General features: G+C 41.0%; 1 protein-coding gene across 3 annotated transcripts in view; it reads right to left on the bottom strand.

Annotated features, from left to right (window-relative positions):
• Window positions 1-18,280, bottom strand: part of PDE7A (phosphodiesterase 7A) — a 78,440-nt gene extending 60,160 nt beyond the window's left edge. The window contains exon 1 of one of the 3 annotated variants that reach the window (XM_056330339.1): window positions 17,250-18,280. In XM_056330339.1, coding sequence (XP_056186314.1) covers window positions 17,250-17,387 — 138 coding nt within the window. In that variant the 5' untranslated portion in view covers window positions 17,388-18,280. The remainder of the gene's footprint in view (window positions 1-17,249) is intronic. The other 2 variants (XM_056330337.1, XM_056330338.1) reach the window with 2 other exon arrangements.
• Between the last annotated feature and the right edge of the window lie 4,900 nt (window positions 18,281-23,180).

The raw sequence follows: 23,180 nt of genomic DNA, 5'->3' as shown, positions 1-23,180 counted from the left end.
AACTATATTTACTCCTTTGATACAGATGCCTTCTAAATCTACAAACCCTCCTCAGGTATGCCATGAATATTTTTTTTCCTTGTACCCCTATCCCGACTCCAGAGAGTATCAACAGCCTGCAACTTAATGTGTCTGTCACAATGAAGGTCTCTAGGATATCAAGGATGCCAGATTCTGGATCTGTGTGATGATTACTTTATATTAGCTTCTTTATTGTGCTGGTAGAACAGCCTGTCTGTTGATGGAACTAAAACCATTAATCTACACAAGAAGTTTTTCATAACAGTACAGAAGAAATGTACTCAGCATTAGCTGGTGAGGCTCTTTCCATCCCCCAGCCATCCCCAAAAGAGCAGATCCTCAAACTCTTAAAAATTCTCTATCAAGAGACTGCTTTCAGGAACAGCACCAACCCACCACGCCAAAATACTATCAGAACAATATACTTGTTTATAATATAACAGCCAAGATAAAAATCTATTTTAGAAAGCACAGAACACGTGAAAACATAATAATCACCCACCAATTTTATGATGCAACATCTATCAATGTCTATAATTTTAGAGACAGTAAATAAGACTTTCAATTTCACTTTTTCCACCAAGAGAAAAACACTAACCAAAGTTAATTGTTACAGAAATACTGAGAAATGGATCCAAAACGTTGAAGAGTTACTGAAAACATGAAATCCTTAAATGGAAGCTGAAAACCGAGGGGCAGAATAAAAAAAAAAAGCCTCCACTAATAAGAACAAAAGCCTGGGAACAAAAAATTTGTGTATTCCAATAGCTGTAATTATGATGCTTTGCCTATTGTACTTGAATGAAAAAACAGGATAGAAAAAAAATATTTGCAGTGATGCACAAAGCATTTTTCTAATCAGATTGTTTAAGTCAATACTCTCTGCAAATAATAATTAATGTATCGTACTTGTGTAACAGTTATGTGAACTTGGAAGCACTGAGAGAGTAAAAAAATATTCAAGTTGCAACTAGAGTTATTTGCATTTGTCAGTACAGATACAGCTTCTGGAGTGCCGCTCAGCAAGCTTTCAATGCCCAGCCATGCCTATATTCCAGGTAACACCAAGGCAGCTAGTATTGCCCATAAAATCAGTTACTTTGCTTTTGCAAACAAAAAACACAGACCCATCAAAAAAATGCCTAGCAGTTCACCTCAGAAGAAAATGACATATATTTTTCACTTCATCTGCATACCCTGAAACCTGTTTGCAGAAAAAGACCCAATACTGAAAACATTCTGTAGGTCTCACCTTCCAGAAGGGAACTTAATCACCAGCTTCTTCAGCTGTCATTCTTTCTGTTTAGTTTCTTATAACCACACTTTCCTTGCCAATATGTAAGGTACCACAAGTTAAGTAACTGACATCATTTCCAAAGACAAATCACCTAGATGGCTGGACAAAGCTGATTTAAGAAGATAAGAGTACAGCCATACCAACTTCATTTGAATGCGTGGGAAGAACTGACGTTGGTGCCAACACATTTGTGTAATGTGGTCCCGGCAGATGTTCAAATGCTTTGAGTTGTCAGCTGGCTTTGGAGATACATATCACAAAGCAGACTGGCAATTTAAAGAACCCTCCAGGTGGTGTTATGTGGATTTTAACATGGCAAGACACCTTGAGAAACATGCTGGGATATCCACCTTATAGAACAGAAAGTTTTAAAAACCTCAATGACACATTCCACCATGGGCTAATTAGAATTAATTTGTGCCCCATGGCCTCAAAAGCTGCTCTTAGAATACTTAAAACTCCTTAATCATCCTCAAGAAGGCATCCTTTTGCCATAATATGGTCTTTGATTGCAGGACAATTTAAAGTAGCAAATGTGAAAATTCTTAATTCCAAATCTTGCCCATCCACACATAACATTTTTAAATGACTATTTCTTGTTAAAGTGCGTGCCTGCATATGTGTGCCTGACCGAATGAATGCATGATCTAGTCTGTCCCTTTACTGGCAACCAAAAGCAGCAGAGGGCTACACTTGGGCCACCTTTTGTACCCTTACAAGGAATCAAAGGACAAGCCAAAAGCATGCATAGTTCTTAAATACCACTATATAGAACTCCTATCTCAAATATTTGAAAAATCTACACAAGAACACCACCACCCCCCATATTTTTTTTCCTTTTAAATTACAGGTTCTGCTATGCTTTTTACCTACTTTTCCTGCTAGTTTTACACATTCAAAACAGCTTTTTTCTCCTTCACACTACTGTTGAAATATTTCACCTCTGTGTATTTAGCATCAAAAAGCACAGCTCACACTCCTCCTAAACACTACATATTTGCTTGATAACTTCTAGTTAAAGTTGTGAGGTTAAAAAAAAAAGTACTCCATTTTGTGAGTATGAAGGACCAAACTGGAGTTTTCACATAGTATGATAAAGTCAGCATTACCAAGCACAGCTCTTACGCGTCCATCCACTGGTTACCTTCATTAAAACATTGCTTGAGAACTTAAAAAACAAGCAGCTTGGCAGTCCTTCAGTCTTCCCTTAGCACAATGCCTGTTAAAAACAGTCCAACAGAGTAATTTGATACTTTCACGTACTCAGGAAAGTGAAAATTCATGAAAGATAAATGCAGTTCCTTTAGCAGGCCAACAGCATTTTAACATCCATGGAATATTAAGATATTTTATTTTAAAGCCCACCAACCAAAGATTCTTTCTCCAGTCTGAAGAGGTATAAGTCATCATGTTGCTCTCTGTAGCAAAAAAACATGCCAAGTAATTGGAATAATCCAGTGCTCAGAATAACTGCTGCTGGAGGCTTAAGTAAGTGTTGGAGACCTAACATAAAGTTATTATGAAAGACATGCTCTTGCCTCACAGTAATTTTTCACAAGTAAGCATAAATGCGTTAATTTCATTTAGTGAAAAAGGAATATACTACTACCAGAGTATACCGCGTTAAAAAGTGGAAGCAACACCGAAGAGTCTAGCTCTAATGCCTACTACAGTATCGGCACCAGTAATTCTGTATTGCTTACGGGTCCTGAGCCCCAGCTTGCATCATCAGACCCCAGCATATTTACCTATGTGTTCACTCTCAACTCTCTTCTATCTCAAACAGCAGTTTGAAGGATTACAGACTGACCAGACCCTTTTCCCTAAGCATGAGTCCCTCTTCCTCTCAAAAGTATAGGAGCAGAACTGCCATATTTTATGGTAGACAGAAGAGCCTGTAATACTTGGAAGGGGCAATTATGAAGGAGGAAAGATTTCAAAACCAGCTAAGTGAAGGGATACACTTCCGATCATCTGCATAGCTGAGACAGGACCACAGATGGCAGAGGAGATGGACACTTCAGCAGTGCCTTTCAACCAGATCACACAGGACACAAGAGGTCACTGCTGTTAAGGACTTTGTCGTCTGTGTCCTATCTCACCTACAGTCCTTGTACAATTCTTCAAGCCCTAGAGCGAAGGATTAACAGTAATTTGATTCCGATTTTATTGTAACATTATTTTTCATAGCAGTACTGAGGAAGATTTAAAATGCAGACAACTCTTGCACATTTCAGCCAAGTAACTAGCTAGAACACACACATTAGCTCAAAACTGCAAACTGGAAAGAAAAAATTATTTAAGTAGGGTATAACTTACATAATATTTAGACCTGCACACTACAAAACTAAAGAACATAATGACTTCACTAAATACTACAACATTTCATCTGCCTTGAGAACTGCAAATCTCCTATCTTTGTTGAACCCAAACATTACACTGTGAATGTACCAATGAATTTTCACTAATCCTGAACTAGAAAATGTAGTACCATGGACTGATAAAACAGTAAAAACCTGCAGGATGCCTGGGATTGAATATATATAAAAAAAAAACGTATTAAAAAAAAAAGTGCTGCAATGATAGGACATTAATTCCTTTGCCCGCATATAAGATTTTTTTGCCAGGTCAGTTTGTTCATAATATGAAACCTGACTTTGAATCATTTTGGTTCATTATGGGTCTAATTAACCCACATTAGTAGCTTCCTTGTTAGTCCTCTGGGTATCGTTGCTCTGGCGCTTTTACTGAACACTTTCCAATCACTAAATTATGGACTAAGGACAAAAGCACATTTCACATTCCCCCTTTATAAACTATTTCAGGCCCATACTTTCTACTGGTTGACTTCGGTGTTCAGAAGACTCACAGAATTCAGAGGAAGAGTAGGGTTTCAGAAAAAAACCTACAGAAACTAGAAACTGTAACCATACTGTCCACCTGAACACTCAGCAGAATCAGGCTCATTTCCAAAACCAAGATACTCTCTCTTTCCCTGTTTCCATCCTTTTTCAAGTTAAGTCATTCCATCTGTAACTAACAACTACCTCTCTCCCTCAATTACTGAGCACTTTAACAACTATGCTCTAAAAGACACTGTCACTCCATAGTAGGAGCAAAAGTTCTTACACCTAGTATTGCATCCTGCACCCAAAGTCAGCCCACAACCCAGAAGCAGGGCTGCTGAAACTGCTGGTGAATTACATGCTAGGCACACCTCAAATGCAGCCCCTTTATCCCAGTTGCGTGCAGACATCAGTCCTGGCTCTGCTGGAATCATGAGGTAAAGCAGCAGCACAGGGGGCCCAAACTCGGAGCACAGATAATTATATCATCTATGAGACAATACCACTGACCAGATGGATGTGAAGCAGTTCACATCCTTGTGAGGCCCCAAGAGAGGCTTAAAAGACCACTGCAACAAAAGAGCAAGAGCTGTTTCACTGCTCTAGCAGTGCTAAAGCCCACTATATGGTTTCAACAAGGGTAAGAAAATTGATACAGAGACACTGAAGCAGCAATTGAGAAGCAAGCTCAACGCTGGCAACGGTAACTCAGCAACTATTGCCTCACTGGAGGCCTCTCTGTATTGTGTAGGCGCTGCCATACTCTCTGCAGCGTGATCTTTTTTTCATCCCCTGCAGAGACTCAGTGGCACAGCCCATAGCCAGCAAAGAGCATTGCTTATGGGAAGCAGGGATGAAGTTATACACAACCACATAACACCACACACAAGCCTAGGTATCTATGGAAGCCCCGTAAGTCCACAGCTTTCTCCTCCTGACCAGAGCTACTTCCCTCTTTTTCCCAAAGCAATGAAATCAGTGGAATTCATAAAAAGCAGAGGTCTGCTTAAAACTGTATTATATATTACTATAATAAATAATACATGTTTTTGCAACAGATCCATTTCCTTTATTTACCAAACTTGTTTTCATTGGCACTTTTGGAGTAAAGTGAAGTACTGGGCCTGATAAAGACACCTGAAAACTTCAACAGGGTTTTGAGAGGCTGTAGCTGGGTCCAGGCCACCATGTAGGAACATGACGAAAGCAATGCCACAAACCAGGCAGTAGAGGTGAGAAAATACAACTTATGAAACAGATGGGGATCAATGTGTGAATGCAACAAAACCATACTGCTTTCAAAACAATCTCACAAAATGCAAAGGTAATATTCTGCCATCAAGCACTCCACACAAATTGTCTGATCTTCACCTTCACACAAGGGGCACAAACCCCAGAAGGCACTGATGGTACAACTTTTGTACGCTGCCTTTAGTCAGTCCTCATTCTTTGCACTCACAATTATTACAAAGGAAACTTCAGACAAGACCTTCACACAGCAGCATCTACAGCAAACATGAAGAGCTACTAAGAAAGGATTCCCATGCACACCACTTTTTCCATCCTCAAGTTTTACTTCATCTGCAGAACAATCATCTGCTACAGATCAATTCTCTTCTCACAAATGCCAGCACACGTAAAACGGAAGCCAATATATTTCTTGCCACAACTTCTTCTCTTCTATCATGACCCAGCAAATGCATCAGCAGTACAGCTATCTAATCTCCTATATGATGACAGTTCCCAGGAACATCCTCATGGTGCTGCACTGGGTAGGCTGGCATACGGCATCCAAACTCCCTCAAGGCACTTCTCCTAGGACAGAGGTTGGGTTCCATACAGGCCCCAAACAAACCCACCCACAAATACCTCCACAAAACTGGATGTACTTCAGGCTGCGATTCAAAATAATTCTGCCAATCAACATAATCAGCATACTGTGTGCTCTACTAAATTCAGCAGAAACGGATGGCTGAACAACTGTGCACACATGTACTCAGTCAATCCAATTTGTTTGACTTGGCAACTCAGTAACATAGAGAAAGCTATTACGGTATGACTGTCCTTGGCCTAAGACACGCTTCAGGGCAGGCTCTACAGAGTTTGAAGGAGATATCTAACAACTAGAAAATCTGGAGAAGGGAGAGAAAGAAAAAAAAAATTACTGAAAAGAACAATCCCAGCAGTTACCTAACATCACCCTGAACCACTTACAAGTATAAAACTAACATGTCTGTCTATTGTTCACTCTCACCAAGTGCTTCTAAAACCTTACTGTAAATGATAAAGGCAAGTATAAACTTTTTGATTAGAAAGATCAAGTGAAAGCAACAGATATTCCAGAAATTGATATAATTTAGTTATGATTTGCCCTGTGACTTGCCAGACACAGGACAACATAGTATCAAGTAGTACAAGGAATACTGGGGTTTTTTTTCCTCTTTTCTGAACATATGCAACACCCCCATACCCTTATTCAGTTGCCACATTTTCATATGTATCTATGTATTTTCATATATATACACATACATACACACACGAGCCTTTGAAGTATTCTAAGCAGTTCTCCAAAGACAAGACAGGATGGATCCTCATATTCTTGACACATTTCATTTGTAAACTGTAACAACCATAGCTATTTTTCAGTAAAAAAATGCAGAAAGACAACACACTTTCAGTTTCACACGAAAATAACCTTTCATTTGTACCTTATTTCTAAATGTACTATTCATATACATAAGAAAAACAAAAACTATTTCTATTTTCAAGTATATTAATCCAAATTTCTAAACAGATGTTTTATGGTTAGAAAAAGAGGAAGAAAGATTCTTTTGACTTGATGTACTTTATACAGCATTTTTTCAAAGGTTTACAACAGTCCTTGTAAAATGTTTTTTTCACCAAGTTAAACCTATTCAATATCTGAAAAATACAGAAGCATGAACTCATCTAATTAAGATGAAATTAGAAATTTTGAAGTTATATGAATACTAATATATAGAAGACATGGGGTGCACGATACTTTTTCAAGAACACTAAATAGCAGAACACAGTGCATTTGAATAACACCAGGGAATTATTCAGCCCACTCTTGTTTGGGGAGAAAGCGAAACAATTCCACACAGTTGTCAGCTGCTCTGGACATTCCTCCAACTGCAATGGAAACAACTTGAGTCAGTGTTGTCACACATTGTGCTGCCTCTGACTGCACGTCCCTGCGCCTTCCCTTGCACCAACGCTCCTCAGATCCTGCAAGAACACCAGGGAAATCCAAATCAGCAGAAAATTACTGCTACAAAAAAGGAATGGGCTTTCTGCTGCTGTAGCTTGGTAAACTAGCTTTCTGCAGGGTCAGAGGAGTGCAAATGTCAGCATAAGAGGAGAAGTAAACATATGCAGCTAAAAGCAATTACTGTGCAAGCAATACAGCTTACATTTAACACCAAAAGCACCTTGGAACTATGACTGCAAACGTTAAATAAAATTCTTATCTGACAAAGAATAATTTCTGTTTAAAATAATACTAGTAATAAAAACTATGGCTCCAGCCAACAATAATCATCAACCACCACGCCTCACCAAGCACAGCATCATGAAGTGTCAAACAAGGTAGCATTAAAGAAACTGCCCTCCTGTTTTTCATGACACATTAAACCCCAAAACCATTGTACTTAACTTTAACAATCTCAGCTTGAGGAGTGTCAGAAACAAAAGCCTTCTGTAACATGTATTATTACATTAAGAAATGAGCTTAAGATGTATTCTTTAATTTATCAATCTTTGCCTCCTCCCACCCCAACCAGACCCTCTGCCACATTCATCCTGAGAATTTGACCTCCTAGTTCCCAAATCAGTGTCAAAATAATCAGATTTTTCAGTATATAGCCTCTTCCCTATAGTGTCATATGAATACAACAGTATTAAGAATAAAGAAAAAAAAAAGTCTTAAACTTCATTAGTCATAATAGTCTTTCCTACTTAGTCAACCAATCATGAATAATAACTTCTTGTCTAATCCCATCAAATCATCTTTCCTAAAAAGCTCGTGAAAATGGATTAGCCTTTCAGTGCACAGCAGATTATTTCACTTAGGACCTACTGTATCTAAAGGTGGTAGGTGAAGAATTTTAACCAAGGGCCTTTTATTAAGACACAAAGCATCCCTTCGGGCCTCAACTTAAGCTGGAGGTCACTGGCAAAAATAATGCCGTAATAGCACATGAAAAAGAAAAACTCCAAGGTAACCATAGCTTTAACCACTCAACACTTCCAGGGAAATCAAGCCTTTCTCCTCCTTACAGGAGCCTAAAACTCAATACAGATCACAGAGTACAAGTCCAACACATCCCATGCAAGCAAAACTTAAGGAATTTAGTACCTGCAATTTGCTATGTTTAACATCTAGTCTTCATTTATGGTAGGCTGCAAAATTATCACAATAATCCAAGCAACAAAGATATAAACAAAGTGATTACATTCAGAAGAGAACCAGTATCCTTTTTGAAAGAAGGGAAAAAAACTGGGGGGACAGGCCATAAAGTCCTACCATCTCCTCTGTCAATTTGTGGGCTAAATACTAGATATTTTATCTGGACAAAGATGTAATCAGTCCAAATGAAAACAAGCTAGGAAGAGCTTATTAAACATTGTTTAAGTCCAGTGAAAAGTGCAGAAATTCCTATTATCACCATGCTAAAGGAAATGGAGCTCAGACTTTACAACAGAAGAAATTACAGAATGGAACTCCATAAAGTTATTCTCTAGATCTCTCATAATAAGCAAGAACATCAAAGAAAACTCCCTGCCTTTACTTCCATTCATAGACATTTTTTATTTAACAGTTTCACACCACATTTGCAACTGTAAAAGAAACTGTATGGATTTCTCTTTGCCCAACAACAGGAAGAGCTCAATTATTGCAGCTGCTGAAATCTAAAATTCCACAGATAATCAAGGAAATTTAAGTACTCCAGACTTTACTGACAAGACCCCCACCACCACACATACGCATTCAGAAGATTACTCTTGCACAGGAACTTTAATGAAAAGTTTAAGAAAATGGAAGTGTGAGTTCATGTCTGACTAAATATGAAACCTCCACAGCACACTGTCAACTGCAATATCAATATACTGCATGTTTTAGCTACAAACATAAAGCAAGAACTAACACAGGGCAGTATCGCTCCTGCCATGACAGCTACCGCCCCTCCACTACCAGACTATACTATTAAAAAATAGAGTATTTTTTGTAAAAGCATTAACTTTTTCTCATCTAGATGTATAACCGAGTCCCTCAAGAAATCACTTGCTTGTCAGCATCTCAATACCGTATGTACCTCATTTTCTAATACAACGAAGAACCACCACATCAGACAGAGACTGCACACAAAGATGCTGTACCTTTCCTGTTCCAAGGCTGATCAGCATACTGAAGTCTCAAGCTTCCCATTATAATCTTTTCCCTCAGTCCTGGAATAGGTTCCTGTACCTTTTCCTTTTGATTTTTTTTTTCCCCCTTTGGGATAGAATTGACCTCTTGCCCTAAAGTGGGCAACAGGCTGTATTTTGCATGTATTAAATATCCAGTTTTACTCATCAGAGTAGCCTCCAGCTAGGTCTGCTATGAGGGAGGATTAAATAAATAAAAAAAAAAATCACTGGTAGAGGAAACTGCCACTTTCTCTCCACATACCTCATCTGGCAGCAAGGAGTGGGACAAATAATAAAAACTTCCGCTAATACAGAACTATCTTTATTCTCCTTGAAGCATACTCTTTCTTATGCTCAGGCAGGCAGAGAAGGAAGGCCTGCTGCAAATTTTGGCTCCTTAATGTTTTCAGCTAGGAGTAGAGAAAAGAATTTGCTTTCTACCTTGCAATGAAAAGCAGACTCCAGGAATCTCTTTAATTATAATTACTGTGGGAGTGTGGTCAGGAAGATAATAAATCAGATTGCTGTATCACAGGTGTACAAAGCGAGGGGAAGTGGGAGGAAAACAGGAGTTAGACTGCTGTAATAGAAATAAAAAATTCTCAGGGTATGGAAGGGAGGAGGGCAGGGAAGGTAAGATAACAGCCACAAACTTATTTTTGACCCAGAAGAAAACAAAATATTTGGCTACAAATTCCTTACAATACACCTAGGACGCAAACATACAAATAAACAGTTTCCCAGCTAATCCTTACGTCCAGCTTTCCAGAACTGCATTTTTTACAATAAAATATTTTGTCTTTGGCAGGCTGCCTTGCTGGATTACATGGACTGCTTATTTACACTGCAGTTACTTGTTAGTGACATAATCAGAACAAACAGAGGAAAACTTCGCATCTAATGAAACACAAACTCTTCCAAGTTTTCCTATGAGGACTTCTGTGCATAAGACTGAACTGGAATTTGAGAGATCTAGGTTCAATTCCTGGTCCCAGACACATGCTTCCTGTAAGATCCTACATGCGTGTGCCTGCACACACCAAACATTTGTATTTGCTTATGCAAAAGAATTTTCTCAAGTAGAATTGAACATTTCATTTAGCTGTGAATGCACAAAGGACTATTTGCACTAAATGTATTAATCAGTATGATTTCCAAGATTAAGATTAAACCTCAAGTTTTTAGCATGGCCATCCTCAGTCCTTCACTTACAAGGAAAGGACATTCTAACTAACAGAACACACTACATTCTTTTAATCATATCACAAGATACATTAATTTGTGTCTTAGACACCCAACTGTACAAATTCACATGTTGAAAGTACTGATGCATGTTAAAGATTTTCACAATAAAGGACAACTTAGTTACTTGAATTTCACACTTGGGGGGAGAGGAGGGGGGCAATAATCTAATTTGAGCTGCCAGGTTACTCATTATTTCCATGTAGATTCAGTGCATTTAAGAAAGGCAAATACAACAGGTTTAGTCCAATCCAAAAGGTATTCCTTATACATGAGCCATAACCTGGCAGGACCTGAAAATACAGTCATGAATTCAAGATCCTCTATGATAGAAAATGACCGAGTACTTTCAGACACCTACAATTTTAGCAGAAAACCAGTGGAAATTTGTAGATACTGAGTGATGAGGGAAACACAAGAAAACAATAAGCCAATGGTCACTGACATGACTGCAAACTGTTCTAACAAATCATTCTATTACCAGGGCTTTTGTCCCCCGTAGGCTTTGCAGAAAATAAAAGAACTGAAGAAAGAAGGATTCAAGTGCAGATGTCCTCAAAGTTATTTTCCACATGCCAAAACAGTAGAAGAACAGAAATATAATAAAAATCATGTAATTTTCTGACACTTTAATTCATAATTCAGCATATTACCATATTGACTCAGAATTAACCCAATTTGATACTGCTGCTTTTCTCAAGCAAACTAAAAACACCCAGACATACTTAGCAAATACAAGGGTTTTTTTAAAGAAAAGCTGCGGAAACAGACATTCCATACAGAATGCTTCTAATTCCAACCAACAACCTGTATTTGTGTTACATTACTACATAGTTCATTTAGAATATTGAATATTCATATACTAATGCCAAGTTCTTGTAAAATTGTTTTACAGTTAAAATTCACGATTTCACAGCTTAAGGGGCACATAGCTACAATCTCTCTTTTCAAACAAACTTCTCTTTAAAGACAGCATCAGAAAATTGAGATTCATACAAAGCACAAAACACACTATTACACAATCTGGACAACAAAGAATTGACTTCTGGTGATTTAAGACAATTTAATTAATGGGGACTTTAAAGAATTATTCTGCTTAGATATTACATAGGCAACTATAGGCCATGAAATAAGCTGCTATGACCTTTTGCAGAATGAAAGTACCAATGTTGCATTACACTACAGCATATGAAAAGTTAATTGGTCATAAAACTCAAGAGAGCATTTTAAAAATGAACTGCCACAAAAAATTACATAGTGCATGAAATGCCCATCAGAACTTGTCCATGCTATGCATAGCCGGAGTCAGTCTCTGCCTCTCATATTAATAGATGCAATCTCAGCAACCAGACACAATAAATACAAGACGAAGGGTATGGCAAGCATAGCAGCAACACACAGAATTAATTCGAGTCTAGGAATCACAGCATGAAAATTATTTCATTATTTTAACTTGTTAATTATTCATGCAGCAAAGATACAGGAAACAGAAGGAGAAAGGTAATAAAAGACCATGCAACTGAGAAATGCTGATTAGAAAGGTACAGAAGAGTTGTGCAAAACAGCAGATGAGCAAGAAAGGAGTTTAAGGTAACGTTCCACAATCAATAGCAGGCCCATCCTAAGGCATTCCTTCTGTCTCCCTGCTGCTCGTTACTCCTGGTCTTCTAGCATGGTGGCATACTGCTTCCTCCTTACTAACAGGCACAATCATTTGTGAAACTGTACTATGAGTCAGCCAGGGCTGAAAAATAACCTGACTGGAAAAAAAAAGTTGACACAACTATGAAGAAAATGCAGGAGCAAAAACGAGCAGCTGCAAGGGAAAAACAGGTCATGCCAACACTTCTCCCAGCAAAAAGGTGCAACTGTGGGATTAAAGACGAATGCCTATGTTCAGATCATAAAAATATACCTCCCAACTATGTCTTGTAACTTACAATGTTACATGAAGAGCAAAACATGTTTGGATCACATCAGGTGACAAAAACTGAAAAAAAAAGAGGAGTTGCACAGCAAAGGGTGGCCAAAACACCTGGCTCACATTCAGAATACATTTTTTAGAGGAAGCATGTACCTTTCACTGAAGAATCCACCAGTGCAGTATACTACCAGCTGCTCTTAGTGACTTTTTCCCCACTACATCATCGTTAAGTCAAATCTAGGATTCCGTGTGCACAATCTAGTCCACTGCTCAGGTATATATCACACACAGAGTCACAAAGCATGATGCTATATTGCTTAAATGCATGAAATGGAGATGCAGTAGAGGGATCATGAACTAGGTAATCAAATACCAGGTAGCAGTACATGGTACTACCTGGTACACAGTAATACTTGGTACTTCAGTTAGAGACTTAGTACCTACATTTCTCAGATTCAAATGGAGTCTTCTGTTATCTGTTCCATTCCCTCTTCATGCAATTTCATCCCTAGAAGATAACTTCCTTTACCACCACCAAAGTCAAACATTTAAGGACAGAATGGCCAAAACTACATCTTTACTTCTATTCAGACACAGCTACTAGGTATCACTGATGCCATTTTTGGAGGCACTGAAAAGAGCGTAGAACCAGTTACAAGGTAGACTGATAGAAATGAGTCAAAAATAGCAGGTTAGGCCAAAGCTTTCTTACTTGTTTGTGGTATGTGTGTCAACTGAACTTGGGGGGGGGGGGGGGGGGGGGGGGTAAAGGCAGAGGGTGCAACACAGGACACAGTCTAAAAGTGCTCACAGCCACTTTTGTAAAGTGGTTTTCATTATAAACCCTTATTCATTAAAAATAATCGGACTAAAAATTTTCATATAAAGTACAATTTTAGAAACACTTTTTTACTTCTATTAACAACAGGAGTTAAAAACCAAATAAGGCAAAGTATCCCAAAATTTTCTTCTGAAAGCCCAGCTTTAATTTTAAAAATGTCATTTTGTAACATTTGGAACGAACACCCTGAACTTATGATCCAAGGTACTACTTAACATCCACTTGATCTCACAGCGAACTTATCCCATGAGTGTGAAATGTCCTACTTGCTTCAACAGTTACCCATTCAAGTGCCCTTAAAAACAGCTCTTCACACTAGCATTTAAAATTATTTCATGTTGAAAGACAATTATTAACCCAAACAATTCTATAAACCCATACAATAGCACCTTTTCGCCTGACTGGACTTGAACAATAAATATCACAAATAACCTCTAGGTAACCAATGTCACTTTTACTATTTTTTGTTGTTAATACTTTGAAATTCAAGACAACTACAAAGAAATAATTCATACATAAAAAGAAAATTTCAAAGAGAAAAGAAATAAGCTTTTCTCTACATTTACTGGGGATGGTAAAAGGTGTACAACACCACAAGGAAGATCTAAACTCAGTACTAGGAAAGAACTCTCCTATGGCAGGAACAGTTAAGCACTAAGCCAAGAACTGTTGTCTAGTGACATTGCGTAATTTCTATTATTTGAGGCTTTTATGGGTTTCAAAAGCTTAGCAGTACCATCCTTTCCTTTAAATCAGTTCTGCCAAAACTTCAATAAGCCTATTTTATTCAATGAGATGGCAGGCAGCTGCCCAGTTTCCTGCTTGTGTTAGTTTTCTGCTGTTTTGGTTAACTGAATCAGCAAACACCTGACAAGCATCAGAGATGGCATAAAGGAAGTAGTAGTAACACATGCCCAATGTCAGGACTTTAACCTTCAGCAATAATGAGTTATGTCAGCTCACCACATCTCATAAGACTGTATCTTAAAAAACAGATTAAGTAAACAGATTAGACAAACATCTGCTAATAATACTGTAAGTACAATTTATCCTTCCTGAGGCTGAGAGGAATAGACCAGAATTCTTTAGACGATTTCCAGCACCACTCTATTCAAGCTTTAAAAAGCAACACATAGCCCATTTTGAATCCATTTAGTGAAACTTTAAGTGAAATTTCAGTTTGATGATTTGTTAATACATTAAAAGAGATCGATATTTGCCCATTTAGCATTGTCACAATTAAATGCTATGTTTAATGTAGCATGCCTTTGTCTCAAATCAAAAATGTCTTATGCCTCATCATTTCACTTTCAATCTATAAGTGGTAATTCAATTTGCAAGGCCTTACATTTTTTAAGGAAATCTGCCAAATGTGTATTAACTGTAAAATGCTGGCTGTACATACCAGCTTCTTGAGTCTGCTGATACACATGTCCAGTTTTACTCCTATTGCTCAAAGCTAGCCTGAGCAGAAGACTGAAAATGACAGACTGGTAAGGGTGCAGACTTTGAACAGCAATGGAACTGGAATACTAGGGAGTCTTACAGGAGACCTGCAAGGTGAAGTTAAGTTCAGAAGTTACGCAGAATCATTAATCTCACTGGTGATGCTTCCTAGTCCATCATTTACACTGGCTTGTGATTACATGTCTGGTAAACATTCACAACCTGTTTGCAAGAGACTTTAGGGAAAGGAGGAAAAAAAAAGGTAAAGACAGCAAAGCATAGCTGTACTCTAATCAGCTGGCTGATATTAGCGAAGACTTCCTCACTTAAATATCCTAATTCCCTTTTATTAATGCATAAACTTACTTCTCTGCTTTACTCAAACAAAATACTTGGCCAAGCATACATATAGTTTTCATTTTCTTACAAGTTCTTGAAGAACCTCTCCCTGTGATCTACTAATATACCTGCAGCAAATGGTCAGAAAACAAGGAATTCATTGAGAACCTTGAAAGTTGGAAAAAAATACTTAAATGTCAACACCATATTTAATTTGATAAGCTTATATACACTTCATGCATCACCTGCTGTGGTGACCACGCAGAAAAGAATAAATAAAATACATCACCTTGACCATTTCGTCTATTTCTTTTCCCAGAAGACTGTTTCAAACAAGAGACACTCTTACTTGCACAGGACAAAACGTGCCACGTTAGGTTGGACTTTCAAGAAGCCTTATATATATGGAAAATTCACCATCACTAAGTACAACTCAGATCAAGCAGTACAAATGGAAAACATCCTAATCTAGCTGCTACACAGAAAACTAATTTCTCATAAAAATAAAGTTTTTGTCAATTAGTACATTCTTATTTGGGGAAGGGAGGGTTGTCAACATATGTTCATCTTCATTTGCTTACTAATAATTATTTCCATATGCATTCAAACTCCTGGTCATTAGCACAGTATTTTGCTGATTCTTCCTTCCTAAATATACACATGCCTAACGCTCACACAGAGACACACAGCTTCACTGCTACCAAACCAGGGGCAAAGCCAAAAGAGACTGGTAACTCTGTATTTTCTATACATGCATAAATGAAACAGAGCAAGTCATGAAAAAGCAGAATAACTTAGTAAGACACCCCAAGAACATAAATAACAAGAAATGACCATTACTCCTGTAAAGAGCAAACACAACATCTTCTGTAAAGGACAACATACATCAGAGCACTGAAACAGACCTTTCAATCTAAAGGCTATAGGAAATACCTAGAAGCCAAAACCAGCTGACTTTCCACCAAAACACATGCTTTCCACCATAATTCCAAATTTTCTCCAGAGACTTCAGCCAGAATAGAATTTTATCACAGTTTGCTGGGAAATCATGCTAATGCATATTCAGAAATTTAGGGCAGTGTTCACCCCTCCCTTTCTGTCCTGATATTTATAACGACCCTTTTTGTAACATTTCCAACACGATCTGAGGAAACAAAATCCAGCATAGTTCATCTTGTGACTGATGTAATGTGGGCAGGGAACAATACCGTGGAAATGAAAAAGCCAAGGATCTTTGTCTCTTTCTAGATGGATTGCCAAGTCTTAATAGTTGGAGGGAGAAATGGCTTAGCATCCCAAATAAAACACTGCAGTGCATGTTCATTATTACAGTAAAGTCACTGCAGCTTTTGGCAACCCCGCAGGAAACTTAGACCCTTCAAAGAAAGCCCAAGCTAAAAAGCTAGAAAACAGCCCCAGTTTAAAAATTACAGAAGAAACAAATAGTTGACTGGCTCTGGAAATAAACCCCAAGGAGTCCAGCGCTCGCATTGCAACCAATGCCAAAAAGATAACCTCGACAACAACTAGCCATAAACCTATAAAACGCTGCATTTTCTCGTCATCGCCACCGGTATGTGGTAGCGGGCAGGGAAGGCACGACCGGCGGCTCCGCCGGGGAGGCAGGCAGGCCGCTCGCCCCTGCCACCGCAGCCCCCCGGCCGCCCGCGGGGGCAGCCCCACCGCCCCGCGCCGCCACACCAGCTCCCCGCCGCCACCGAAGCAGGCCCTGGCGCCCGGCAGCGGCACGGCGCGGTCTGGCCGGGGCCGCCCGCCCAGGCGGGGACCCGCGGGACGCCGAGCCGGCGCAGACCCCCCAGCCGCGGAAAGGCGGGAGCCGGAGGGCCCGGTGGCCATGCCTACCTGCGAGAGCTGCCGGGGGTTGGGGCAGCCGAAGAGCGCGGAGCTGGAGCTGAAGCTGATGGCCCCTCTGCGGCTGAGGACGTGCTGCGGCACCGGCCTGTCCAGCGGCAGCACCGGTAGCTGGTAACATACTTCCATCGAAGAAGCCTCCGTGCGCCGACCCGCCGCAGGGCAGCGGCCTCGCCCGCCGCCGCACCTGCCCGCGCAGGGCTCGCCGCAGCGGGGCGGCGGGGGGAAGCCCGCGGCAAAAGCCCCGCGGGGCCCGGCGCCTCCTCACCGCCCCCGCACCCCCCGGGGGGTCGGGCCGGGCCGCGCCGGGCCCCGGACCTTTGTCCTCCGCCGCCAAAGCCTGGCGGGAACCGCCGCCGGGAGCGAGGGGGAGGCGGCGAAGCGGGACGCCTCTGTCAGCGCCCGAGGCGGCGAGTCCCGGCCCGGAGCCCGGGGCCGTCACCGCTCCCTCGGCCTCGCTGCCGCCGGCGGGAGCCGCTGTCAGCCCCGCTGCCAGGCGCCGCGCATGGAGGCGAGGCCGGCCAGGGGGGGCCGCTTTGGGTGAGACACACGCCGCGCTCGCCCCTATTGTCCGGCACGGCCGGGAGGAGGAGGAGGAGGCGCCGCTGCCGCACGGCCCTACTCCGCCGGGGGGAAGGGGCAGGGCCCTCAGCGAGGGGACCCAGGGGGGAGGAGGAGGAGGAGGAGGGGGAGGAGGAGGGAGAGGGAGACGAGGAGGAGGAGGAGGGAGGGAGGAAGCCTTCGCCCCGCCCGCCCCCACTCGGAACAGCCCCGAGCGCACTGGCCCAGGAGGAGGCACAAGCCCGACGGACTCTGCGTGGGTCGTGCGAGTGGCGACACGCAGAGCGTCATCACGTAACTACCCACTCTCCCCTGCCGCCCGCCCGCCCGTGCGCAGCAGCAGGGTGGCTCGGCGGCGCCAGCGGGCCCCGCGCGCCGCGGCGGGCGCATGCGCGGTCCTTTTCGCGCCTTCGGTGACGGGCGAGGCCGGGGCTGAAGCCGGCGGGGGGACGGGCGGGCTGGGTTGCGCCGCGCCACGCCCCGGGCCGGCCGCGCTGACCGCGCCGGGGCCGGAGGTGCAGCCGCCTCGCTGCCTCCCTGCGCCTGCCTGCCTGCCCGCCCGCCTGCCTGCCTGCCCCCGGCTGCCGGCGGGCTGAGCACGTGCCGTGCCCGGCGCTGCTCGGGCGAGGCCTGCGGGGACCGTGGCCGTGGCCGGAGCCTCTTGGCGGAGAAGGCGGTCGTGGGGGGATTGGCTCGGTGCCCTCGTTCTCTGCCAGCCCTCGGTTCCCCCCCGCCCCCAGGGCCGAGGGAGCCTTGCTGAGGGCGCTGCGGGTTTCCCCGAGCGGGAGCTGCCTCTGCCGGGCGGTATGGCCAGCCTCGAACGCCCGGCTACTGGAAAATCAAGCACAGAAAGACAGTTTCGTTTAAAATGCTTTATCTGTCGAAAGAAATACACAGAGGAGTTTGCTTTTGAATTATTGCTGTTCATTTAAGAGTGTGGAGGGGTGAGTTTATGCAAGATGCAGAAGCAAAACCGTGCAATTTTTCTTAAGTTAAAAACCAGGGTTCCTGGAAAACCACACAATTTGGGAATTGGACGTCAAATAATTCATGAGATTATCTGGTCCATAGCTATGTGCATCACATTAGCTGGGACACTCAGAACTAAACTTTGTTTTTTAGGACTAAGCCTCCCTTTGTCTCTTCCTGCAGCTGCTTTTTTTCCATCCTTTCATATTTTTTATTTCTCTGTCACACAAAAAATCCTAAATATAGCATGATAGGTAAGGGAACATTTCTGTTCTTTGAATAATATATGAAGTACCTGTACCCACTTAAAAATCAGATTTTGCAAAATGATTCATATGCTTTAATTTTGCATAATACATTGTTCTTTTAAGTGCTTGCTTACTGGCAGAAAGGTTTAGATTTCACATGATAACGGTTATTTATAGGTAATGACACAGCTTTGGAGGAACCCATTTGGAAAGAATAGGTGGTTTGTATGGAGGATTTTCATCTGAACTAGTTGTTGAAGCAAGAAGTTTTATACATGTGAACTGATGGCCATTTTACTCTGAGCTCTGAAGTGAAATGAACCTCATTCTTCTGCAGAACTGCAGTCCCACATTGTCTCATGGATAGCCACAAGGATATCTGTACACATGAGAGAGGACGTTGGATCAACTGCCTCATCCTAAAGGCTTTCTTCAGCTTTTTTTCTCCCATTTCTTGAAATAAAAATGTCACAAGCATTCACAATATGATTTTATAATGTTTGCATGAAATAATTCAAAATATAATAAGCAAATAATAATTCAAAGTAAAATAACGTACTCAGCCTTTTATTTTTTCCAGCAACTAAGGTATGTCAGGTTTTCTTCCACATTCTTTGACAGTTTACTTATATTTGGCCTGCTTACATTAAGTCAACAGTGCATTTAAGTTACTGATAGAACTCCACCAGTTTCACTGGAGGCAGGATTTCCCTCCCTCATTCATTTTTCAAAATTACTTTTGGTTCTTTCATACTAATACAGGATTAGTTTTCTGTACTTGGGTAAGATGGATTTTTACTCTAGTCAATCTAAAATTCATTATATGAACAACAGATCATGTTTTGTGGGGGGAAAAAAAGAATACTTTCACTGAACATACATAGTATACATTTCAATCCTACAAGGTCAAACTATAAATAAAGATTATCAATAATAGGTTTCATGGTTTCTATCAGCTTGATGTACTTTACATCTGACTGGTTGAAACTAATTACTTAAGGTCTTATTAGCATTTGGTGTGAGCCAGTATATTCTTAAAATAATGTAATCAGCATTTTCCCTCGCTAATAATCAAGTTATCTTTGATCTTTAATTAATGTTTATGTAACATTTTTAAGGAATCTGAAATACATTATTACAAAGTAAGCATATATTTTCCAGGCAGTGACTGATTCCATAGGTGTTCTGCTTTCAGGACACAAATTACTACTTTTAGTAAATACAGAAGTTATTAAAATTAGCCAAGTGATGATTTCTTGTACAAGTTTATAAGGAAGAATCCTACCTCAGAATGACAGACAAAGCCTTAGAGTTACAGCATAAGTGACATATTTTCAGCCTAAATAATGTTTCAGCCTAAATAACGTTTGTTACAAAAAGAATACACATGCCATGGCCGTTCTGTCTGCTCTCTTGTCTTTCTGCAAGTTATCATACAGTCATCATAGAATCACAGAATGGTTTGGGTTGGAATATGACCTTGAAGATCATCTAGTTCCAAACCTCCTGCCATGGGCCGGGATGCCTTCCACCAGACTGGGTTGCTCAAAGCCCCATCCAACCTGGCCTTGAACACCTCCAGGGATGGTGCATCCACAGCTTCTCTGGGCAACCTGTTCCAGTGTCTCACCACCCTCATAGTGAAGGATTTCTTCCCAATAGCTAATCTAAAAATACCCTCTCTCAGTTTAACGCCATTAGCCCTTGTTCTATCACTACGTGCCCTTGTAAGGCCTGTAGGCCCCTTTAGGCACTGGAAGGCTGCTATAAAGTCTCCCTGGAGCCTTCTCTTCAGGCTGAACAACCCCAACTCTCTCAGCCTGTCTTCACAGGAGAGGACCTTATAGTACAGGAAAGAGGATTCTATTTATTTTAATTTTATTTTTGTTTAGAGTTTTTTCAGAAGTACAGCAGCACCAAAGTGTTCATCTAGAGCATTTTGTTTGAATTGTTTTCCTTGTGAACCATGGAGTTTTTTGAGCACCACATTGCTGCACTTCTTAAATGCATTATATGACATCATGAGGTGCCATAGGTCATCCATGTAAGCCCTGTGGCTTCTTTATCATGGCAGATACAGAACAGATTACACATCAGAATGTATTCCAATTTAGGGAGCATTAATAAAGTTTCAATGATTCTTTTCCCATTTACACTTAATGTCTTTTACACATCATTATTTTCAGGGTGTTGTCTACCAAGAAAGAAGCGTTACTGATGGCCAGATTTATTACGAAGAGGGGAATTCAAGTGAAACAGGGGAGATGGAAGATCAAAAAGTCGGAGTTAGTTTACTTTCCTGGTTACTGTGAAAAGAGGATGAAATCGCATGAGTACTCCAGCAAAACATTCTGCTGGGCTCACCAAACGGCACGGAGTGCCACTCTGGGGCACAGCCAGCAGAACTGAACAGTCTGAACAGAAAGGGATGCTTTTCCCATGTTCTTGTACAAAATGGAAAATAAGGATCCTCAAAGGCGTAACATACTTGTACTTTGAAAACACTCTGAGAACACAGAAAATATTTATTTGTACAGGTACACAATCAAGGCAAGCACAAGAGAGATTTTAGCTTCTTACCTGGAGAAGTTACATGGTATAAAAGGCAGGGTTATTTCTATAGAAAGGAAAAATGTCTTTTCATTTCTTACATCCTCAGTAGCTGCGTTTTTAAACATTGTTCTCTGGCACACGATCAGATAAATCCTTTTTTTCCATCCAGAGTTTCTGTCTGACTACTATATATTTCCACAGGACTTCTAGTCATCTGACAGAGTGGTTGAAGCGTAGTCCTGTCCCCATTTGGTGTGTCCCTTCCCTCTGCCTTGCCCTGGATCTGTGTTGGACTTGTTTGAATTTTTGTGGTAATATGACAGTCTTGACTTGCCATCCCCTGCACCCCCAGATCATTTTCTGCAGAACTTTAAGCCATCCTCTCAGTATGTTTGTCTTTGCTGAGTGGGATAATTTGCATTTGCCTTTACCCAAATGCATTGTGATTTCCTCAATCCATTTTTTTCAGTCAGTCAAGACTGAATACTAGTCCTGTTCTTCAATATACTTGCAGTCTTTTCTGGCTCTTTGTCATCTGTAAATTTCATAAGCATGCTCTGAAAAATAGTCAGGTCAACAGTGAAAATTCTATGAATGAGAGAGTCCAAGATCTTGAAGAGACCGGAAGAATGGAATTTGGTATATCCTGTCAACCGTTGCTAACTCCTCTGGTAATGGTTTCCAATAATTTTTGCACCCATATTGCAGTAGCTTTATCTACTCTATGTCCCAAGTTCATCATTCTGACTTTAGAGGTTTAACCTAGAGAGTAGTTGCCTAAGGCTAATTTCATAGTCAATAATTAAGGGAAAGACAGCAGGGCATTCAAGTAGTTCCCTGAAGTAGCCTTTCTCTTCACTGAAAAGAGGGAACACAGCACAGCCTTTGTCATAATTTAGATGTTTCAGTTTGTGTCTGTGAAGTCGATCAGGTGAAGTGGGATACGTGATTTTGTTTATGGTAGTATTGGGGTGGACCACGTAGAAGGGCAGCGTCGGTGAAGAGGAGCTGTCATGTGTACCATGTTCCCATTAGCTGCAGGTTTTGTCACTCTGCTGGAGAGGCAGATTAAGTTCGTTTGACTTGCCTGGGCAGACTGCTTGTTTGCTTTTGCTTCAATTTCTGGTGTTTTGAATATCATATTGAAAACTATTTAGAATATTTTCAATATTTGTAATGACTTCAATTTCACTAAACTGACATTGGCTAATGGACACATACCAATTCTGTGCCAAAACCAGCAAGCTGGAACAGAAGTTTTTAACTTTTCAAGAGTGCTCCCAGAGGATTTCAGTTTTTCTTTGCTTCCAGCCCTAAGAATCCCCCTCCATGCTTAATTTAAGACTAGCGTTTTACTGACAAGTTATAGCCTCCAGGAACAGGGACTGACTGTGGAAACAGGCTACCAAAAGTCAGTTCTGCACCCAGCTGCAGACTATCAAAGTTGTAATATTGGTTCAAACACAGGTTTTTCTGACTCCACTGAAGATATTACAGGGAAAAAACAGCATGAAAAGGTGAATCTTTTCACACTGTTATTTTTTCTTAAATGCATGTCTAGAAAACTTGTTACAGTGCACACAGCTTAAAT

This window comes from Falco biarmicus, chromosome 3 (assembly GCF_023638135.1).
Source record: "Falco biarmicus isolate bFalBia1 chromosome 3, bFalBia1.pri, whole genome shotgun sequence".
NCBI classification, from domain to species: domain Eukaryota; kingdom Metazoa; phylum Chordata; class Aves; order Falconiformes; family Falconidae; genus Falco; species Falco biarmicus.
This window is presented reverse-complemented; position numbering and strand designations above follow the sequence as displayed.